Source organism: Ciona robusta, chromosome 10 (genome assembly GCF_009617815.1).
Source record: "Ciona robusta chromosome 10, ASM961781v2".
Taxonomy (NCBI): Eukaryota; Metazoa; Chordata; class Ascidiacea; order Phlebobranchia; family Cionidae; genus Ciona; species Ciona robusta.
Window position 1 is genome coordinate 3,477,091 of NC_143244.1, and position 20,579 is coordinate 3,497,669.

General features: G+C 35.3%; 2 protein-coding genes across 3 annotated transcripts; both read left to right on the forward strand.

The window, feature by feature from the left end:
* Window positions 1–2,131: 2,131 nt before the first annotated feature.
* On the forward strand, window positions 2,132–13,810 carry LOC149729612 (vitamin D3 receptor B-like). Of its 2 annotated transcripts, none has more exons than XM_089886895.1 (15): window positions 2,132–2,420; window positions 2,532–2,631; window positions 3,917–4,050; window positions 6,033–6,177; window positions 6,420–6,549; window positions 7,629–7,815; window positions 8,426–8,469; window positions 9,675–9,757; window positions 10,047–10,122; window positions 10,604–10,634; window positions 10,974–11,092; window positions 11,404–11,504; window positions 11,722–11,872; window positions 12,498–12,644; window positions 12,933–13,810. In XM_089886895.1, the coding sequence occupies exons 1-15, from the start codon at window positions 2,342–2,344 to the stop codon at window positions 13,089–13,091; spliced, it is 1,686 nt and encodes a 561-aa protein (XP_089743021.1). In that variant the 5' UTR covers window positions 2,132–2,341; the 3' UTR covers window positions 13,092–13,810. The 2 variants fall into 2 exon arrangements, with proteins under 2 accessions (XP_089743021.1, XP_089743020.1); XM_089886894.1 differs by having other exon boundaries at window positions 2,135–2,420; window positions 8,420–8,469.
* Window positions 13,811–15,902: 2,092 nt separating this feature from the next.
* LOC149729613 (doublesex- and mab-3-related transcription factor A2-like) lies at window positions 15,903–18,431 on the forward strand. Its single transcript, XM_089886911.1, has 3 exons — window positions 15,903–16,374; window positions 16,575–16,722; window positions 17,452–18,431. Exons 1-3 carry the CDS (start codon window positions 16,192–16,194, stop codon window positions 18,144–18,146), a joined length of 1,026 nt encoding a protein of 341 aa, XP_089743037.1. The 5' UTR covers window positions 15,903–16,191; the 3' UTR covers window positions 18,147–18,431.
* Window positions 18,432–20,579: the final 2,148 nt, after the last annotated feature.

Sequence of the window (20,579 nt, forward strand, 5' to 3'; positions counted from 1 at the left end):
GTTGAAGATTCTTTAATGCAATCTATTATGGCTTCTGCTGGGCAATAAGTGAAAAAAAAAACAAATTGCGGAATGTTTAGAATTAAATTCTCCAGTCCCTCAGCAGCGTACGGAAAAAAAACATCTCCAGTCCTTCAGCAGCGTACGTACTGTTTGTAAGTTAAAATTACATCTCCAGTCCTGCAGCAGCATACACATTGCCAGCAGAATGCGTTTGCCAGAACTGCTTCTAAGTTAAAATTGCATCTCCGGTACTCCAGCAGTATTTGTATTGTTTTTAGGTTAAACTTAGTAAATTACATACATTATTCCGTCCTGCAGCAGCATACGTATTATTGTTAAAAAATTAAAATTGCATCTTCATTTCTCCAGCAGCATACCATACGTATTGTTTATAAGTTAAAATTGCGTCTCCTGTCTTCAGCATACACGTACGTATTGTTTATAAGTGACAAAGGCACAAACATAGGTTGATAGCGGCACAAACCACATATATAAAAAAGGGTAGAACGCGCAGCTGCTCGAAACCGCAATACATACCTTTTTCTATCCACGTGACCGCCAACTCTGTCCCCATTTCGCTTGGTCTCCATTGTAAAAGATAGGCGCATAGTAGTTTTAGGAGGTTTTAGCTCTTTGTTTTAAAAACTACACCAACTATTCAAATTTATTAGGCCAGTTTAGGTATTTAGCAGGTTAACGCTTACAGTTTACCATTTGTTTAGGGTATTTAATTATTTATTTAAATTTAAATAAAAACTTCAAACAAACGGTTTGTTGGAAATATATATATTAGAAAATAGTTGTTTTACCCTATGACTTAAAACACATAATATTCAAATAGCCTGATCGTGTTTTGAACAATTAACAACGGTCTGTGGAAGTCGTAAAGATACGGTTTTATAATTCATTAACTGTTCTTTGTTTACTACCAAATGAAAAGAGAAAACAAAATGAAAAGGTGTCCCATCTACCCCCATCCTGCTATATTAACTAATCCTGTTACTACAACGGTCGACTGGGCTCGATCAAAAGCGAATCTGAAGTAACCAACAAAACGGTTTTTAGTCGCCATTGGTGACTGTGGAGCAGTAGGCAGAATGTATTTATACATGTATTATAACTAATGAAACTTATGACGTATGAGGATTGAGTGATTGGTAAAGAATATGTGTAAATACGCTTTGTACAACTCCTGTACCATGTGTTTATTGTAAACTTACACTAGTTAACGTTGTCGTCGCTTAAAAACGTTTGTTTTCATGAATTTTGACAAACCGTAATCACGCAGTAATTAGGTAATGTTAGAAGTTAATATTAATAATATAATGTTGAATTAAAAAAAATGTTTTAATTACGATTAATGATAATACGGTATAAGAGTAGTGCATTTAATGCGTCCCCACTTAAATGCTAATAGTTTGATTCAGCCGTGAATCGTTGTGTGGATTTCTTATCTTATATAACATGTGCCGTCGTTCCCCGCCAAACTCCAGACAGTGTTTCCGCTATGTAAAGTGCATGAGGAAAGTAATCGTTAATTAATCGCTCATCGTGCGGTTTTAAATCTGAAAATTCAGTCCAAAAATTATAAATATATATTATGATTTGATTTAAATCAAGAGATTAAAGAAAATGCTAGAATTAAGAATTGAGATAAGTGCGGAAAATAGTCTCGCAAAAAACAACAACAACAAGAACAACTGTTCGACGAAAAAGGATCTATATGACCACTAACGTGTTCAGCAACAACACGAACAACTGGTCGACGAAAAAGGATCTATATGACCACTTACGTGCTCAAAAACGCCTTCGATTTTATTGACTACAATAGTAAACGGGAACGACCCGCGAAAGGGAGACCTCTCTTCTTTACTGACGTTGGAGATGCGCGTTCTACTCATTTTTATTTCTGTGGCACAAGCACACAAAGATCTACGTCATAATCGTCCGGTGAGGGAACGTAAGAAAAAGGCAGCCAGTCCCACAACAACATACGTTTAGTTTCCAGCAGAGAACATAGATATCAGTTGTATATCCATATTAGCTGTCTATGGTCGATTTGTTTATTTACTTTTAACCGACCAACCAGCAGCAGACTTAGCAGCAGACTTAGCAGCAGCTGATATGCTCCATTTATTGTAAACAACGTGTTTATCCGGTTGCAATGTTTTGACTGAAAACTGCGTGAAAAATTGTTTATGTCCTGCTTTTCACTCTTTATCCCTTCTTTCTTTTAGTGTTACCCAGATCATGTTTCGCGCACGTTCCATTTGTTTTTATTTTAGTTTTAGATGTTCATTTTATTGTTAGAACTTAGATCAAATGCTAAACAACGAAAATGTCAAATCCTCAAGGCCCATCGGCAGAAGTACTTAAGGTCAAGGATAAAGTAAAAGGCGCAACCGATACTAATACAGGTAACATTATTTAATCCTGAACTGATAGTTTTAATACTTTTTGTTTCCTTATTGATTTTTGTTCAGCACTAAGCATATAAAAATAAAGAGTTTTTGGAAATTATTTTATAGGAGCAAATGCATTATCTAGCCCTGCTGCATCAAAGAAGATATGTGTTGTGTGCAATGACAAAGCAACTGGAATGCACTTTGGTGCAATCACATGTGAAGGGTAGGTTGCGTTTGCTTTAACAAACACATGAATAAACGTTGCTGAAGTTATATTAAAACCGAGGGAGCAAACAAGGATCCCTGATAAAACCAAAGGTTGCACGCGGTTGCAGATATTTTGGTTATTTCCACCAAAAACGCTACGCATTTAGGTCCAATAGATGTCAAAAAACCATACAAGTTTAACAAACCAACTTTTGGTCCGATACCTCAAATGGTTTTTGAGTTATGGTAAAAAAAACATTAGGCGGTTGCAAACAGTTGCAAATATTTCGGTTATTTCGATGAGAAATGCTACGTGGCCACGTCCAATAGATGTCAAATGACCATACGAGTTTATGAAACCAACTTTTGGTCCGATACCTGAAATGATTTTTTCGAAATAACCAAAATATCTGCAACCTTTTGCAACCGCGTGCAACCACAAAATGCTTTTTTGACCATAACTCAAAAACTATTCGAGGTATCAGACCAAAAGTTTGTTTGTTAAACTCGTATGGTCATTTGACATCTATTGGACGTGGCTGCTTAGCGTTTCTGGTCCAAATAATTAAAAGATCTGAAACCGTTTGCAATCACGCGTAGGGATGCACATTACAGAATAATTAGGTATTCTAGGATATCCTAGAATACTTTATTCCGAATCTAGAATTTTGAATCTTTTTATAGTTATAGGAAAAACTAATTTTACCCACAAAAGTCAGTTTATTGACTCTTTTATAGCATCCTTGTTGGATCATGGGCTGTAAAACGATCAAAAATTGTACTATTAGGTAGTTTTTGCGCCATGAAACGTATAGCAGGCTATGAAAAGACGTTGCGAAACGTTTACTCTCGAAAGTCCCACAAACACAAAAATATTTTTTTTCAAAATAAATAAGTTTCAACAATGTGATGTAGCATATGAGATGACCTTTGATGACGTCATTAAACAGAGTACCTAATCCTGTAATTAGATTCGAATCTCATAGGTTCGAAATTCTGTAATGTGCATCCCTAACCACAGTTTTATTATGTACCCAGGCCCAGCAAACAATGCTTTGCAACCATTGTGCTAGTGAGTAGTGGCAAATTTGTTTTTTGTGCTGATTCGACCTGAATTGATTTCAAATGACCTGTGTGCGATTTTCTTTTGAGTTACCCAAGTTATGCAGGTTGTGGGGGAATACTTAAATTTTCAATCTTGTTCAAGTGTGTGTTTTGGACACGACCTCAATTAGTTGTCCCACAGATAGCCTAGTTAAACAATTAACACCATTATTACTGCAATTTTTTTTATGTCAAAGGTGCAAGGGATTTTTTCGTCGCTCAGTGAAGAAAAATGCCTCATTCAGCTGTGCATTTGAGAAAAAATGCGAGATCAACAAAAATAATAGAAAACATTGCCAAGCATGTAGATTCAATGCTTGTCTTGCAGCAGGTAAAGTTATAAATTTAATTACAAGTATGTGTTTGCTGTTGTTAGAATTTCTAAGTCAGAAATTCCACAAAACAAGTGTCACGCAATGTTTGGGTGTTCGCATGAAAACGTTTTACTAATAGTTTTTTAATTACGAAAGGTCTCATCAACCAGAAAAGCGCTTAAAATATGTTCTGGTTTTGTTTAAAAGCTTTTCATCATACAGAAAGCGTGGTTTACTGTTAAATACTGCTTAATGAGTTTGCAAATTTTGTGAGTGCTGCAAAAAGTAGAGTGCATATAAAATCAAACTATACAAAAACGCGAACACTGGCCACTTGCAACTTGCTTAGATTGTGTTTCGTAACAAGAGTTTACCAACTAACAAAAAATAGTTAAAGAAAGAGCCAAGTTTGTCTCGTCTCACTATCTTTTAGTTTTTCACTTTCCTAATTTTTTCCGATTATTTTGGCCCCCTGTGTGCAATGGTATAGCAATCGAATAAGGGCTTAGCATTCTGCCCAAAATATAATCAGGTTTGGCTCAGCATATCCCTAGTGGTTTATATCTAGTTCTTTGTTTTAGAAAAGTTTTTTCACATTGTTTTCAGGTATGTCAATTAAAAGATTTTAAAGTGGGAATAATCCAGGATTGTAAAAGTTGTAAATCCGGACGGTGATCGTTTAATTTTATTGAAAATCCGGACGTAATATGTTTTACGTGCGTCTGTCACTCAAGCTACCAAATCTTGTTATAAAGCGTATTACTGACTATCACCACGACACCACAGTCTAGTGCGGGCGACTGTGCGATAGAAACCGTTGTTAAAGCTGCGATCTAATGTTTTATTTTCGTCGCGTGTTCGTAATAATCAGCTAACGAAGTCGCTCGAGTAACAAACATTGCCGTGCTGCAATTTGACATTTTGCGCTTAATTGTTACGTGACATGTCTTATTGCAACATAACTATGAACTATGACGTTTGATTACGTAACAATCGGGAGGAATGCCCACTGCCCAACGAACCACGAGATCGAAACATCGTGTATGAGCGTCACATTTTTACGCTCTGCGCGGGTGTAGGAATTAAAGGAAGACGCATGCGGTAGCATACATTCTACACCTAACAAACGAAGCAATCGTTGTGAATTTATTCTCATGAAAAGTGCCGTAATGAAACTCTGGTTCTCGTGCCAACGAACGATGTTTTTTGGCTTCTGTCCAAGCTTGGCCGGGAAGATACTTTACTTTGTAATATCATATTACAATTTGCGTCGGCTCCAATTTACTGATAGCGTGGCTCCTCGCTCTTATATTTGCACCAATTAAAATTCACATAAACCCAATTCACCTGCATTTGTTAAAGTTTAAACTATTCTTGGTTGCTTGCTTAAAATTATATCGGGAATAAAACAATTGTATGAAATATAGAAGCACATAAACCACAATTGTTTTCTAAAATTTTAATAGTTTATCAAAGGTATTATGACGTAATCATCGTTACATTTTTAATCCACGATGAACATGCGTAAAACTTTTCATTTGTTTCTACCGATTTAGATACGTCGTTTTAATAAATGTAATATCATTTTAAATTCACCACATAAAGGTTCCATGTGACATGATTTGTGACAAAATTAGTATAGTAGGTGTTAGGAAAATGCATTTTTTTAATGTTTGCACGAACCGTTTCGTCATTTTAGTTATTCGCCGTGTTCTCGCAATGTAACCGATGCGGTTAAAATAGAGCGAACGTTTATGTTGTCAATAATTACGGAACAAAGAAACCAAAGAGTATATTGTTGGCCGAACGTAAGAAACTTGATTTTAGTATAAATAGGATTTATTTCTACTAAAAAAATCCGGACGTTTTTCGACGATCCGGACGGTGACATTATCACTGAAAAAGGGGTATTTTTACAATCCTGGAATAATCATAGGGTTTAGCAAAAATATATACAGCTCGAAAAAATTTGTGTAAACATTCTCAAATTATTTTCCAGGAATGAATTCTTCGTTGATTCTAAGTGATGAAGAGGTTAACAAGAAAAGAGATTTGATTCGTATGAATCGAGAAAAAAGGTCTGAGCAGCAGAATCAAAAGAAGCAGGAAATGGAAAAGGAAAGATTGAAGAAACTGCAGGAAATGTAAAGTTTGGGTGTTTTTTATAACCTAAGATAGTTTTTGTCTAAAATTTGAATACTTTAATCTCAATTTGTGAATACTCCAGATCTTCAATCTGATTTCTTAAATTTTATGTAAAATTTATGTAAAAATTTAGTTTTTTTGTGTATTTTATGTTTTTCATAGTAAAACTTTAGTTTGTATAAAACAGAAAAAAACAGTTTTTTGACTTATGTCATTGGCATACATTTTTTACTGTTTCCAGTGGTTCCAAACAGCCACAAGCGACAAGAATGACAATGGATGAAAAACTATTGGTGAAAACACTGCTGAAGGGACATCGTGACAGTTATGACTTTGCGTACGTGGAATACGACACTTTTAGAGGAAGAGAGGTTAATATTTAACTGATAATGATGTATCGGCTTAAAGGTGCACACTGACACTGTAACGATTTTTTTATACGTATAAAGATGCTTAAATGTGATCCAAACGTAGGTTCCACCAACTTTAAAAAAAACAAATAAAAATAAAATAGTTTAGTTGTTCAACAAATAATGGGATTTCCCAATAAAAAGTGTCACTTAATTTTGATAAATATAATTCACCAAGAAGAAACATTCAATATAACAAATTCAAAAAAAAATCCAATTTTCTTCAGTAGTTTAGAAACTAGAAACGGTCACAAGTTGGATGACATTTTTTTGTTATTTATTGTCACACGGTCAATACTTTTTACATCAGCAGTTGAATTTGGGGTTTTGACACCCAATTTTTTCAAAAGCTGTTTTGTATTTTGAAACTTTGATGGTACCTTTAGATCGCATTTGAACATTTATATCAATGCACAAATTTATTTTTTTCATTGGTATGCTCCTTTAATTAAATTTGCTGATAACTGTTTAATACTGTTTCCTTGTTTCATTTGGGATCTTGAAGAAATTGTTTTGTAGATTTGCTAAACTGGACTAATATCATTTATAATGAATATAATTAATAACCAATATCATTTATAATGGTTTATAATAATGAAACAACTTATTTTAATTTTCCGACAGTTAAAAACATGGGTGTGTCTTGTGTGTTAGCGATGTGCAGAGCCCAAAAAAGCTCGTGCCCTAGGAAATAATTGCGATTAACCATACTTTAAAATAAAATCCCTACGTCACCAACACTCAAGAATAAGAAATTGTTGCTGATAATATAGGGAAGTTTTTAGTTTCAAAACAACAGGATTAAACATAGTAGTGCCTGCAAGAAACATACAAAAATATAGAAACAAAGGGAATGTTTTTATGTATGTGTGTTGGAGTTACTATTTATTAATATGACCAAATGCAAAGAAACCTCTTCATAAGTGGCCACATGTGTCATTAGCGCACTGGTTGTTCTTGAAAACTTTGGCACATCCTAATAGTTTTTGTTGTCACAACCATAAACGTACCTTTTAACTTTGTCTTTAACCTAAAACCAGCAAATCACGGCTCCTGACAAACCCCCATCATCACCAAAAACATCTCTTGCTTGGCTTGTCGCTTCCTTGTCTAAGAACCAGGACATGGAAGCTGAATACGTTGCTATGAATTCCACAAAGAACATGAGTGAAAAATCAGATGAGAATGATGGTAAAGTAGATGAAGCAAGGGGTGAAGCAACTGCAGGTCAGTTTTTATTATAAGAAGTTTTTTATACATTTTTATATAACATGCTTTAGAATTAATCTTGAGCAGCTTATCTGGTACAAAAACTTTATTTTAATTTTAACGCTTTGTCTGCCATTTGGCAAGATTTTATCACGGATTTGAACCTGCTAAAACAGTAGCTAAAAATTAATTCACATTAGAAGTAACAAAATAACATATTTTTAATATGCCAATTTTATATTGCATTTTGCTTGGTACGAGTTACCACTTACAGCAATGGTGCAATAGAAAACAATACACTTTTAAAACCCATTACAAATGCAAAACTGGAAGAATGCTGTAAATAATTAATTTTCCATTATAAATATCATCAATTTCATCACACCTAGTATACAATTTCTAACATTCTTTGCCGATCAAAATCCAATGACATCATCAAAACTAAAAATAGAAGCTTATATAACTTTTTCCGAGGAACAAATATATATTAGATTAACAATTAGTAAATGAAAAAAATATTAAAAACTTATCCTATTCCAAGGCTAAATAAATGTATTATTGTATCCTAGCGTTAAATTAGATAGCAAGTTTCAGTTTAATTTTGATATAATACTCACTTTAGTTACAGAAGATGCAGCAACAAAAGAAACAAATGCAACGCAACCAGTTTTCGTGAGTTTAAAATTGGAAGTCATTTACCTAATTATGCTTAATGAAATATAGAGATAGTGTATGTTCATATATTACCATCCCATTTTTAGTATTTTTAAATATCGGAAGTTTTTCTTTGTGTGGCAACACGAAGTTAGACATTGAAATATCGCTGTTGAACAACCTTATTATGAAAGCTTAGGACTCTTTAGTCATTTTTGTAATCTTTGTGGGTGAGGTCATTGTCAAAGATCTGAGATTTGTGCCAAGTTTGCCCCACCACCCTAACACTCATTACTCATGACGAGTCATGGGTATGCCAATTTGTGAGGAATTAAGTGTTTGACAAATGTGGTCATCACTATAGTGGTCAGTAAGTTGGAACAATAAGTGTTAAAGAGACTCTGAAATCAAAATTTGTAGTTGGTGTATTATAGAATGTACTTCTAAGTTGAATGTTTTTAAGCCATGGTCATTTGTATGTTGGGTTTATTGAAAAGTATGATATGGGTACAAAAGTATATCTACTACTTTATGTTATTTAAAAGTATGTTACGGTTACTTGTCTCACAATGAAAAACAGCATTGCAATAAAGCTAATCACCAATAAAGTAGTTGATATAGTTTTGTGATATAACAAGCATTGATCACTTGCTATTCATATTGTGTTTTTTACACAAAGTTTTAAAACGCTATTTAAGAGATTCTAACTATGGCTTTTCAAGCCATTTTCCAATACTGACTGTCCGTCAGTGGCAGTCTTTTATTATGAAGTAGACAATCTTTAAATTATAGTCTAGCAAAGCAGTGACACACAACAATAGATAGGTTGGTTATTAACTACCATTCAAAAATTGTATCTTTGATATTTGCCTTTAAACCAAAAAAAAACACAAATGAAAGTAGGTAAGAAAATGACAAAAAGAAAATTATTTATATGCTGTTTCCCATTGTGAAAGATTGGGCACAAATGAGGTTGAAGCACCTGTAATGTCACCTGTTTAAAGACAAATGACAATGACTCAATAACTGCGTGGTTTTGAACAAAAAATATCAATCTCGATTTAGCTCTTAACATTAGTTTCCCTTATAATGACTTGCCAAAAGACAAACCCCATGCTGGTATAAACATTCCCCAAAAGTTTGTTTATGCAGTTAGAAAAAATGTTGGTTAATTATGTGCCCTGTACTGTTTTATTTTATGTGTTTTCTGTCTAACATTGCAGCATCAACCAGAGAACTCTGATGTATTCAGTTCATTGCATGGAACTGCCAATGATGCATCTGATGTCACCGTAACAGCAAAAATGTAATAAAAATTCTGTTTCAAAATTTTAAATAATTTTAAAGGTCGGGTATGACAGTTTGAAAAGTCATTTAATTTGGGCCAATAAGTTCTGATCCATACAAAAAATCAAGTGTATACGCTTTTGGTCACAACTTTTTTAAATGTTTTATAACTAATTTGGTAATTTCTCCAAATTATGTTTAATTAGAAACATTTTTAACATTTCAATTCCCATTCTACAATACTGGTTAAAATCGTTACATTTCCCTGAACTATATTTCCATGGCATAATATTTTTTATTGTTTATAGGCCTGGTTCTAACGATGGCCAGCAGGAGATAGGAAATAACACGGAAAACCCGAATGGATTGGATGCAGCAACTGCAGTAAGTACAATCCACATACATATATGAATAGAACTTTATATGGTTTACATTTAAATCTTTACCTGAATCTGTGCACTCAATCTAAAACTACAAGCATGGACAGGGTTTAATTACACAGCAGTTAATGCTGATTTCAATTAAATTTATGATACCAAACCTGAAAAAAATCAGTAATTTGGAAACTCACATAGCCAATTTTTTGCATAGAGGTTTTTTGCACCATTCTTTCAGAAGCTGTTTCATTTTTGAAACTTTTGTACCTTAGCATGAGCTTTTTTATTATTACACAAATTTTCATTTTCCGTTGTTGACAACAAATTATCTAATAGATGTTGCAGTTGGTCAACATTAGTTTTGTGCGGATTAGTAGTAAAATAAAAAAAAAAATTTTTATCACATCAGCTGAATACTAAACTTTTTCCAACTGTTCCATGCTGGCACAGCTATGTTTAATCCAATTGTTTTTTTTTACTACTTTTAGGTTGAAGCACAAAGTACAACTGAAGACTCAGGTAAGCAATTACATCTCATGCTTTTATTTCAGCATTTTTTGCCAATTTACCCATTTTCGTTTGACCTTTATTCTATGTGGGTAAGGTTCAATGGAAAGGCACCCAAAGAACATTTGGATTTAGGCCAGAGTTGTCCAATTACCGCAAGAACCACGATTCATTTCAAAAGTTTACAGTTCTATCTTTTTAAATCTTTCTTTAAACCAAAAACTCCTTCAACATATTTTTTAACGTTTTTTATAGTTTGTATACTTTTAACATGTTTTTCAATTGTTTTTTTTTAAGTTTATAGATTTTTTTAACATATTTTATTTTTTTTTCTTCATTTTTAACTTAAAGGTGACCTTTCATACCTAAGAGGGTTACTAAGAAGTCAGGGCTTTTCCATTGCTGATGATTCTAAAGCTAAACAACTTTTCCAACATTTCTGTGACATTATGACATGGGGAATTCGGAAGGTTAACTTAACTTTAAATTAAAAAAAACTTGTTCTGACCTTTCTTAGATTTACTGCATGTAATTCACTGTTCAAAGCTCTCCAGTTGCCAGCTTAATAGCTAGTACCATCAGTTTTTTCTTAAATTGTTAAAATAATTTTTCTTGTCTTTTTTTGCTGCAAACCAAATTCATTTTTTGTACTTGGTTATAAGAGCTAGTAATTGATAGAACATTAGATTTTATTTTAAATTTAAATGGATGTGGTGCCATTTTTGCATTTTATGATGTCAATCCTTATAGGGATAGCTAACAACCATTTTACAATACTCAGGTTATCGATTATTGCAAGGGTATACCACAGTTTGTTCAACTATCCATCGTAGATCAGATTGTTCTGCTGAGAGGGGGTTGTTTGGAGATGCTTGTACTGAGGTGATTTTACTTTAAATACCATTAAATAAAAAGGAAAAAATAATCAAGAAGGTTAAAAACTATCAACTGGTAACTTTCAGCTAAAAGGTGTATAAAGCCACCATGCATACTGCACAATAGGGTATTTGTTTAACAGTAAAGCACTCTGCCGAAAATAAGGGCTTTAAATAGTTTTTGTTGCCTTAAACCGATTACGAAGTAATGTTGATGTTCAAAGGTCGTACTTTGCGTTTTCATGCAACGAGAACAAGTACATGTCCGACAAGTTTCAATACAAGCCAAGTGATTTTTTACAAGCTGGAGGCAACAAAGAGTTTGTTGAGAAATATAACAGTCTTCATATTCGAATGCGCAAAATGAAACTGCAGGTAAATGATTTTAGTAATTTATAAAACTCATGATCACTATGTTCAACCTGGGTTGCTTTTGGTTGTAAATCCTTGATAATTTCAGAATTCAGTGTTGCAAGAAACCATTTACCTTAAAAAGGCATTCTAATGAATAATGAAAACTTGTATATGAATCGAGATGCTTGGGTATTAACCTTTCTTTCACCTTTTGTGGCACCTCTACATCACACTTGAGCATTTCTATCAATATATTAATTTTGATTCTTTTTGGGTATGCCCCTAACATGGCATACCTTACACTGCTTATATGGTTCTTAAACTTGTTTGTATGCTTTACCCTTTTAACAAAGATACTTATCAGATTTACCCCCAATATTTAACGTGGCGCTCATTTACTAAAAAGCGAAAACAACTAATTACATCGGTCATATTTAATGCGACGAATGTGCTTGCTTTTTGGCAACCAGTTGTTCAATGTCTAGTAAAGTACTACGATTGGCACAGTTTTTCTGTTCCGACAACAAATGCGGATTTTGATTGGTGGCTCATTTACCCCCTAAATACGGAAAATGTACCCCTAGGGGTAAATTTACCCCAGTTTAAGAAACACCTCTTACAGAATTGTGAAACTTTTTTCTTTTAGGTTGAAGAGATTTGCCTTCTTCTCGCATTGGTTCTCTTCTCTCCTGACAGACCAGGATTAGAGGACCAGGCAAAGGTGGAACAAATGCAGGATTGTGTTGCAAATACATTACAAGCATATGAATACACTCACAAACCACCAAACGAAGTAAAACAATGTTACTTTATGTACTTAAAATAAGCACTTCTAACTAAACCGTTTTCCTCCATAGTTCTTTCTAGTGTAACCTCTTTTCTCTAAACTTAAAAGTACTTACATCGGTACAAATTTAATAAATACCTGCCAAATTCAAGCCTAAATCATAAGTTTCTATTCTTCCAACATACCACACTGTACCGCATCATAAAGTAGAACAGAGAAAAAAAAACACAAATAATTATAAAGATTCTATTATTAAAGCATCAACCTTCCATAATCAAGTCTTCCTTTTTACAGGCTCGTACGATGTATTGTGAGCTGCTCCTCATTCTTCCTATCCTCCGTACCATCAACATGCTATTCGCTCAAAACATCATGTCCCTCAAGCAAACCAATGAAAAAGATATGAATCCTCTGATTTTGGAAGTCAACAACAGTGCAGATGATGAAGATTAAATACGATGTCTATTGTATAGTAGGGTGGGGGAAGATGGGACACCTTTAGCACATAATATCCAGATATCCTGATCGTGTTTTAAACAACTAACAACGGTCTATGAGACTCATGAGGACATAGTTTCATATTTCTTTGAATCTTCTTGTTTACTACTAAATTGGACGAGAAAATAGAGTTAAAAAGTGTCCCATCTTCCCCCATCCTTCTGGATAAAAACACATTTTTTTATCGAGTTTTTTTACAAAATCCTCTGGATAACAATTTTAAGACGTTAAATATTTTGTTTTATTTCAAAATCATGATTTAATTTTTGTATTATAGTTTCCAATATGTCATGGATTTTCTGTATATGCGATCATTCTGCCAAGCCATAGCGATTTTGCTTTACGCCTTTCCAATGTTTCATATATATATATATATGTGTGTGTGTGTTTTTCTTTTGTGCTTTTATTCTTTTTGTTGAACTAGGTCAGGTTGCGTTTTAAGTCAACTAAATGCTGTAAATAGTTTTACAATATCGGTGCTCGCAGCTTACCTCATGTCTTCCGTTAATTATAGCAACGGTACGAATCGTTGTGTCGATGAGCTTTTCTGCAGCAATACCGCGTTCTTTTGCACCCGGCCCGCAATTCTCGAGTTCCTGCTATTTCCTGTTCGGTTCCAACGTCGCACTTAACCTCACCTGTGCATATTACTAATAAAACAATTTCTGGCAGTACTATTGGTTTTTACAATTTCTGGCAGTACTATTGGTTTTTACTTTTGATAAACTTAATAGTTAATAAACTAAACGATCTTAATGAATATTTAACGAGAAAGATTTGAAGAAAACCGTTGCAGAAATCATTCGAATAAATGTAAATTATTTACCTTGGATGGGAAACGGCAGTCGTTATAACATAGGTGTTCTGCTTCATACACCCGTGTCTGCTTTGGCAGTTACCACATACGTAGCTTTGCGAGTATTCAGGTTTTAAACAATAACTCGTGTTTAAAACAGGGTCCCGTGTCGTAGAAACTGTCGTTACCGGTCTACCCTAGGCTAAATGAGCGTCATCGTCTGGCTCACGGTATAGCACGCCTGCCTATAACCCGGGGGAATCGTTGCAACCATTGTGGGCGTATGCCTCCTTAGGCAAGGCACCTAATGGGACCTACCAACGAAAAATTAGAATTTGTGTATTGATAGAAATGCTTAAATGTGATCTAAAGGTATACCACCAAAGTTTCAAACCACAAAACAGTTTCTGTCCTTTTAACGGCAATTGTACCCAACTAAGTGGTTACTAATAGTACCCTTTTTGCATGGTCACTTTTATGCGCGTTAAGTACTCGCATATTTACTCGCAAACGCTTATGACGTTATGCGTGTTAACTTTGTTTTTGCGAGTAAAAAAAGTGACCATGCAAAAAGGGTATAGGTGGTCTAAAATTGCCAACAATACAGAAAAACTATCATTCACAAAGATAAATACGTGGAAACTCGTAAGCTCGAACAAGGTGTATGAGACAGTACACCCGTGTTGTAACGAATGTCATTTCCAGTCACGCAAAGATAATTCATTCATTTACATTTATTTATTACGATCCCTATATTTTTAAAACGATTATAAAAGGCTGGCCGTAAGGGGGCGACACTGATCTTAATAATACGTTGTTTTAAAATAATGACATCGCGTACTTATATAACCTGTAGAGTGTAGTCTGTTGGTCATGATGTACTATTGTTGTGGATAATTCTCTTCCTCGTACTGTTGCTTGTTATTTAATAAAAAAGTGCTTGAGAAAAAATAATTCTACTGTTATGTGCTGAGGGCAGTGGGTCCCTATTTACACGAATCATTTGACAGTAATCTTTCCTCACCCTACTATATTTCACAACGTGTTTAGTACAATCTGTGCATATCGTTTGGGGCACTAACTTTAATCTCAAGGTGCAGGAAATGAAATTGTGCTCTTCTATCTCGTACAAGTTGAACTGTGCTTAGTGCGCAACCTTTAATACACGTGACTTTACGTGTATAGACCTACGTCATTTTATAAGTACGCGTTTTTGCGTGTTCGTATTTTTACGGGTACACTATTCCAGATATAGCAACTCTACATGTTTTCATTCTAACGTGTGCACATTTCTCAGTGAGCCACAATCTTGTTTACCCTAATTAACAGAACTTGAAACTAGTAATAACGACCCGATAAAAAACCTTGATCGATTTTCATTTTACTTCAAAAAAATATTGCGGGTATTTTAATAGTGATGTTTTGCTTCCTGAGCATTTGCTGGCGTTTTGTTAGAATCGTTAGGATGAATTAGATACTGGTAATTGTGACGGAACAAATGGAATCTTGTTTGATACAAAAGTCACCAATCCCGCCCAGTTTGCCGAACGTTGATTAAAAACACGGCATAAAGATCATATATCACGAACCCTTCAGTTTAAGATGAAAAGAATTGTGCTTAAACATTGGAAGCTTTTGTTCTTTTGTGGTCTGTTGGGTCCCGGAGAGTCGGGGCTGGTATTTTGGTAACAGATACTTGCCTGCCCTCGCGTTTTGTAGCTCGTGTTTTGGATACTTGTCTTGTCTGGTTACTAAACACAAGAAAGTCGGTTTGAAACGCGCTCGAGCTTACTGTCAATTAAGAATCCGATAGCCCAATTATCCGATAATTAATTCGCAAGCGGGGTAAGTTCAGCCGAAACAATAGTCAAGTTGTGTATTTGATGTACGTAAATTAGATATTAAAATTTATCAAAGCATTTATGTTTATTTCTTCATATTTGGAGGGAGATTTATTCCAGTAAATCCTTTCATCGGTTACGAATATTTGAAATTTCGACCTATCCTTTTTTTCGTTATGTTTGCGAAGTGGAAAAGGGGAAAGCTAATATGCTGCTGATATACCAAAGCTTCTTCGGTTAAATTGAATAAATACCGCTTGCCGAGGACTTATAAACTTTCGACCAAAAACTTTTATTACATTTTATTACAACTGCTTCATTACAAAAAGGATGATATTTTAATTACATTTATTTTTTCTATGACGTAAAGTTTAAAAACAGTTATAAATTACTGCTGAAAGTCAGAAGACAAGCAAATATGAATGGTATCATTAATTACCCGACCACAGAGAAAGGAGCCAGAAAACCAAAATGTGCCAGATGTCGAAACCATGGGATGATATCCTGGTTAAAGGGGCACAAGCGACATTGCCCGTACAGAGATTGCGCATGCGCGAAATGCAATCTTATAGCAGAGCGACAGAAAGTCATGGCGGCTCAGGTACGATTTGTTATTTATTTACAAAGCAAATCCATAGCAAAATTATACGATTGTTTGGGGAAAGTTTAACCAGCTTACATTTGTATTTTACTTAACGAACGGCATTTAAAAATATTCTTGACATTTTTTTGGAAAAAAAATCCAGAATTTTAAAGTTTTATTTGTTTTTTTGTTTCGTCATTATAAAACTTACATTTTAGGTCGCCTTGAAGAGACAGCAAGCAGCCGAGGACGCAATTGCTCTTGGTCTACGAGCGGTTAACGTTCCGACATCCTTACCGGGAAGTTATCTTCCTGCTGGACCTGTTTTCCCCACACACGAAGCTACAAACGTTGGAGATGAAAAAAGTAAAATGGTTGTTTAAATATTGTTCAGATTGCGTATTTATTTTCACTGTTTGACCTTAAATGTTAAGCAGAATGGAGATAATTAAACATCTTAAAGGGGTAAACAAAAGAAAACTTGTATACGGATAGAGATGCTCAAATCTGATTTATCTCTCAAATTATCACAAAAGTATAAATAAATAAACAGGTTTTGAAAAAAACGCGTTAAAAACACCCTGCGGTAAAAAGAAATCGGCCGTGCGACAAGGCATGGAATTTACGATGAGAAATATTACAACAATATAAAGTCTATATTTTACTAATTTTAATACATTCAAAAAGGAAAAGCACTGAGTGACACCTTTTCTTATTGAAAATCGCATGTATTGTTTTACGGTCGAATTTGTTTTTTTACTATAGCGGTTGAATTTGCGTTTTTTTTTTGTCTGCTGTCTTTTTCATTGTTTAAAACTTTGGTGGTAACTTTGAATCACATTTGCGCATTTCTATTCATATACACACATTTTGATTTTTCATTGGTATGTACTTTTAACTTGTTTTACTGGCCCGCGTGTCTTTTTGATTATATTTTGATTGATTTAATAAAACTAAATGGCGCTGACTGGTGTTCTATATACCCCAAGCGAGAATATGTATGATTTAGTTTAAACTTTGCTGGAATGTTATATCGTGCTATACAATTCCCAAACGTTTTTTAATCGTTTTATATAAATGTATATATTTCAATAGATTCCACTGGTAGAAGCGATGACGAAGAAGTCGCTATCGACTCTTCGGTAAACGAAAGAGAAGACGAGAACGCTGTGGTGTCGTCAGAAGCCAGCATTAACATCGCACACGCCATGGCATCTTCGTTCCGACCTGGAAAACTAAGCCACCTTGAGATTCTGACTCGACTGTTTCCGCAACAGAAACGATCAGTATTGGAGCTTGTACTACAAGGTTGTAACGGCGATACAGTAAAGGCGATCGAACATTTTCTGTCGGTGAACGAACCAGCTACCGCGAGTCCACCATCCAAAACCCCTTCCCCTCCACCAGATTCGCGAAAACGAAAACTATCCACCCCAAACTCTGAGTTCAAACGACATGCCCCGAATGAACGGCTACCAGTATGGAAATCCGACCAATCAGCATTCAGCTCCCTTGAAGCAAAAAAATCCCCTAACCTCGCACTGAACTCTCCTTTATCGAGAACGGTTGTGGGAAACCCCCCTAACCCCATGAATTTGGCTTCGTCCATTTTTAATTCCTCCATTTTCCCGAATCTTTCTGCCGAAACATTGTTCCGAGGCTTCCCTCCTAACCCCACTTTTCCATTGGGTCAAAATTTTAGCGGTGGGGTAACCCCAAACCCATTTTACTTTCCGTTTTACCCACTAAACACCAAATTATCGCCATCCATTGGAAGCCCAACTACGTGACTGCATGTCCCCATAGAGGTAAAACCTAAAAGTTGTAAACAACACCACGACTTACGATGACGTTTGTGTTTGTGGGCAACCACGACTTACGGTGACGTTTGTGTTTCATAAATTCAAATTACAATGTAGTTCGCTGATGATGACAATAAAATATCATGGTGTAATTTATTTAATTTTCAAATCGAGTAAAATATACCTATGCTGATTTTCTGACTCATTCTAGTTCTTTGATCTTGTCAAATATTTTCGCGGGAACGAATGACAACCACACCATTATTCGCTTTCCAGGCGTTACTTTCTCCCCACGGAAACAACCAAAAATATCAATTTGGCTCGAAAGATTGTATAATTTATAGCCGGTTAAGAAACAAACTGTCGTCGACGTGCATTCGACCTCTTTAGCTCGTCGAGCTTCCTTTGTAAGGCTTGTTGGGTTCCCGGCGTTTTGTTTGAGCAAGTCGCAGAGATCTTTTGTAAAAGCTTTGATGGATGGAGAGCTTGTAACGAGTTTGCAGGTGTCTCTATTCACTAGCGAGTCGATCAAATATTGAGAGAAATTAAGCGAAAAGCCAGCGCGGCTGGAGTCACATTTTAATAACTTTTGCATCGCTTATTTATAAAATATAATAAAATATAGTAAGGTTGGGGAACACGGGACACATTTAGCACATAATAAACAAATATCCTTATCGTGTTTTTTTTTACAATTAACAACGGTCTCTGCGGTTGCGGTGTTCCATCTTCCCCCACCCTTATATATTGGACTTTCTTCGTGACTCTTTTTCATTTTGCAAAGCCATTTTTGTTGTATTGATCATGTGAAAATCTGTTCAAAACACAAGCAACAAAGCGATGATTGTTTATGTAACAAAAAGTGTCCTGTTTCAAATCGGCAATGTCCTTTAGCGGGGTTAGGCGACCGCGGCACAAAGTGAAACTTCATCTAATGTATCGGATGGAGTGCGTCTACCATTATGTATCCAAAGATGCCAGCGTAATGTTACACCCCCTTGTAGTCCCAGGTCGTTTGGAAAGACGAGAATCCAATTTTCCAAACGATAATTTAAATTCTCGGTATGAAAGTAGGTGTCGAGGAACAATGATTTGATTTAGAGTGCTTAGCAGGTTACTCACATCAACATAATTAATTCCATGTAATTTAAAAAGATAAATTAACATATATACTATTTTTGGTTAAACACCTTAAATAAAAGAAATAATAAAAAAACAACTTTTTGTAGTGATTTTAGTTTGTTTGTTAATACGTCGGAAATATTTGTTATAACAACTTTAAAACTTTCGCGTGGTAGCAGAAAAGTTCACGGGGCAACAAAATAAATCGATTGCATAATTAGTTTAAATCTTAGATTTGTTGCGAAAGTTTCTCGAGCCCCCTGAAGTGCTGGTGGAGGGCGCAGCCACCCGGGAAAGATACACGTCGAAAGTTTTCAGCTAATTTCGCCGCCTTACAAGTCGCTTTGTTCTTCAGCGCCTTTGTTTGCACTGGTCGCATCCTCTTTAACATGAGCACCATCATGCTACTTGAACACGGTGCCCGAGCGTCAATTAACCGGAATATTGAAACATCAAAGTTAAATATTCGGCAACACTGTGGAACCACTGGTTATTTCGCTAATGTGCGAAGTGATAAAATCCACAAATATGAGCAAACAACAGGTATCGAGGACGGGATAATGAATTGGGGAAGGAAATGAAGCAAGATTCGGACACGTTTACACTAGCAGGACGAATAACCGCCGAACAAAACCGCTCGCTCGAAGACAATTAAATGTTGTAAACAAAAACTGGTTTCCAACGACTGTGAAGACGATTTTATCTGTGAGTGTCGGTGCAATAACGCGATAACGCCCAGCGACGAAAAGATATATCGACGACGGGGACAATTACTGGGGTTTGGCAAATACCGAACAATAGACGATCCGTCTTGGGAGTCCGTCATTGCAACTATAGGATCCATTCCTTGGCAAACAGTGCGATTAATTGTTAAACTATCTCCACCCGCACGCGGTCGGTGCCTTTCATGTTCGGCCCGACGAAAATATCGTTGTGAATGGAAATCATTATTGTCACGTCACTGATCCCTCTGTGACGGTTGAAACATGATGAAGAATACATTGAGCAAACACCGACAGTTTGCGGTTTATCGTCAGCTTAAAGCTGGGCAAATTTGGACTCAATGCTACCACCGTGCGGTTGAATAAATTACTACTTCTAAATAACCTACTACTTCTTGAAACGACAAACTGTTGATATTCTTGTTTATTAAAATTAGAACAATAGAAAAACGGTACTTTCGTATGGTGTCTCCTATAGATATTCTAATATAGTAGGGTTGGGGAATACGGAACATATTTTTATCCCGTTTTTCAACGTACACACTGGTTTAAAGCCTAGTTATTCTTGGTTCGTTCC

Bases quoted from the DNA above. Each gene is read 5' to 3' on its own strand.
- LOC149729613 (XM_089886911.1), top strand. From the start codon at position 16,192: ATGAATGGTATCATTAATTACCCGACCACAGAGAAAGGAGCCAGAAAA. The intron at 16,375-16,574 runs GTACGATTTGTT...CTTACATTTTAG, and splicing joins AGAAAGTCATGGCGGCTCAG to GTCGCCTTGAAGAGACAGCA. The intron at 16,723-17,451 runs GTAAAATGGTTG...ATATTTCAATAG, and splicing joins AAACGTTGGAGATGAAAAAA to ATTCCACTGGTAGAAGCGAT.
- LOC149729612 (XM_089886894.1), top strand. From the start codon at position 2,342: ATGTCAAATCCTCAAGGCCCATCGGCAGAAGTACTTAAGGTCAAGGAT. The intron at 10,123-10,603 runs GTAAGTACAATC...TACTACTTTTAG, and splicing joins GATTGGATGCAGCAACTGCA to GTTGAAGCACAAAGTACAAC. The intron at 12,645-12,932 runs GTAAAACAATGT...TCCTTTTTACAG, and splicing joins CTCACAAACCACCAAACGAA to GCTCGTACGATGTATTGTGA.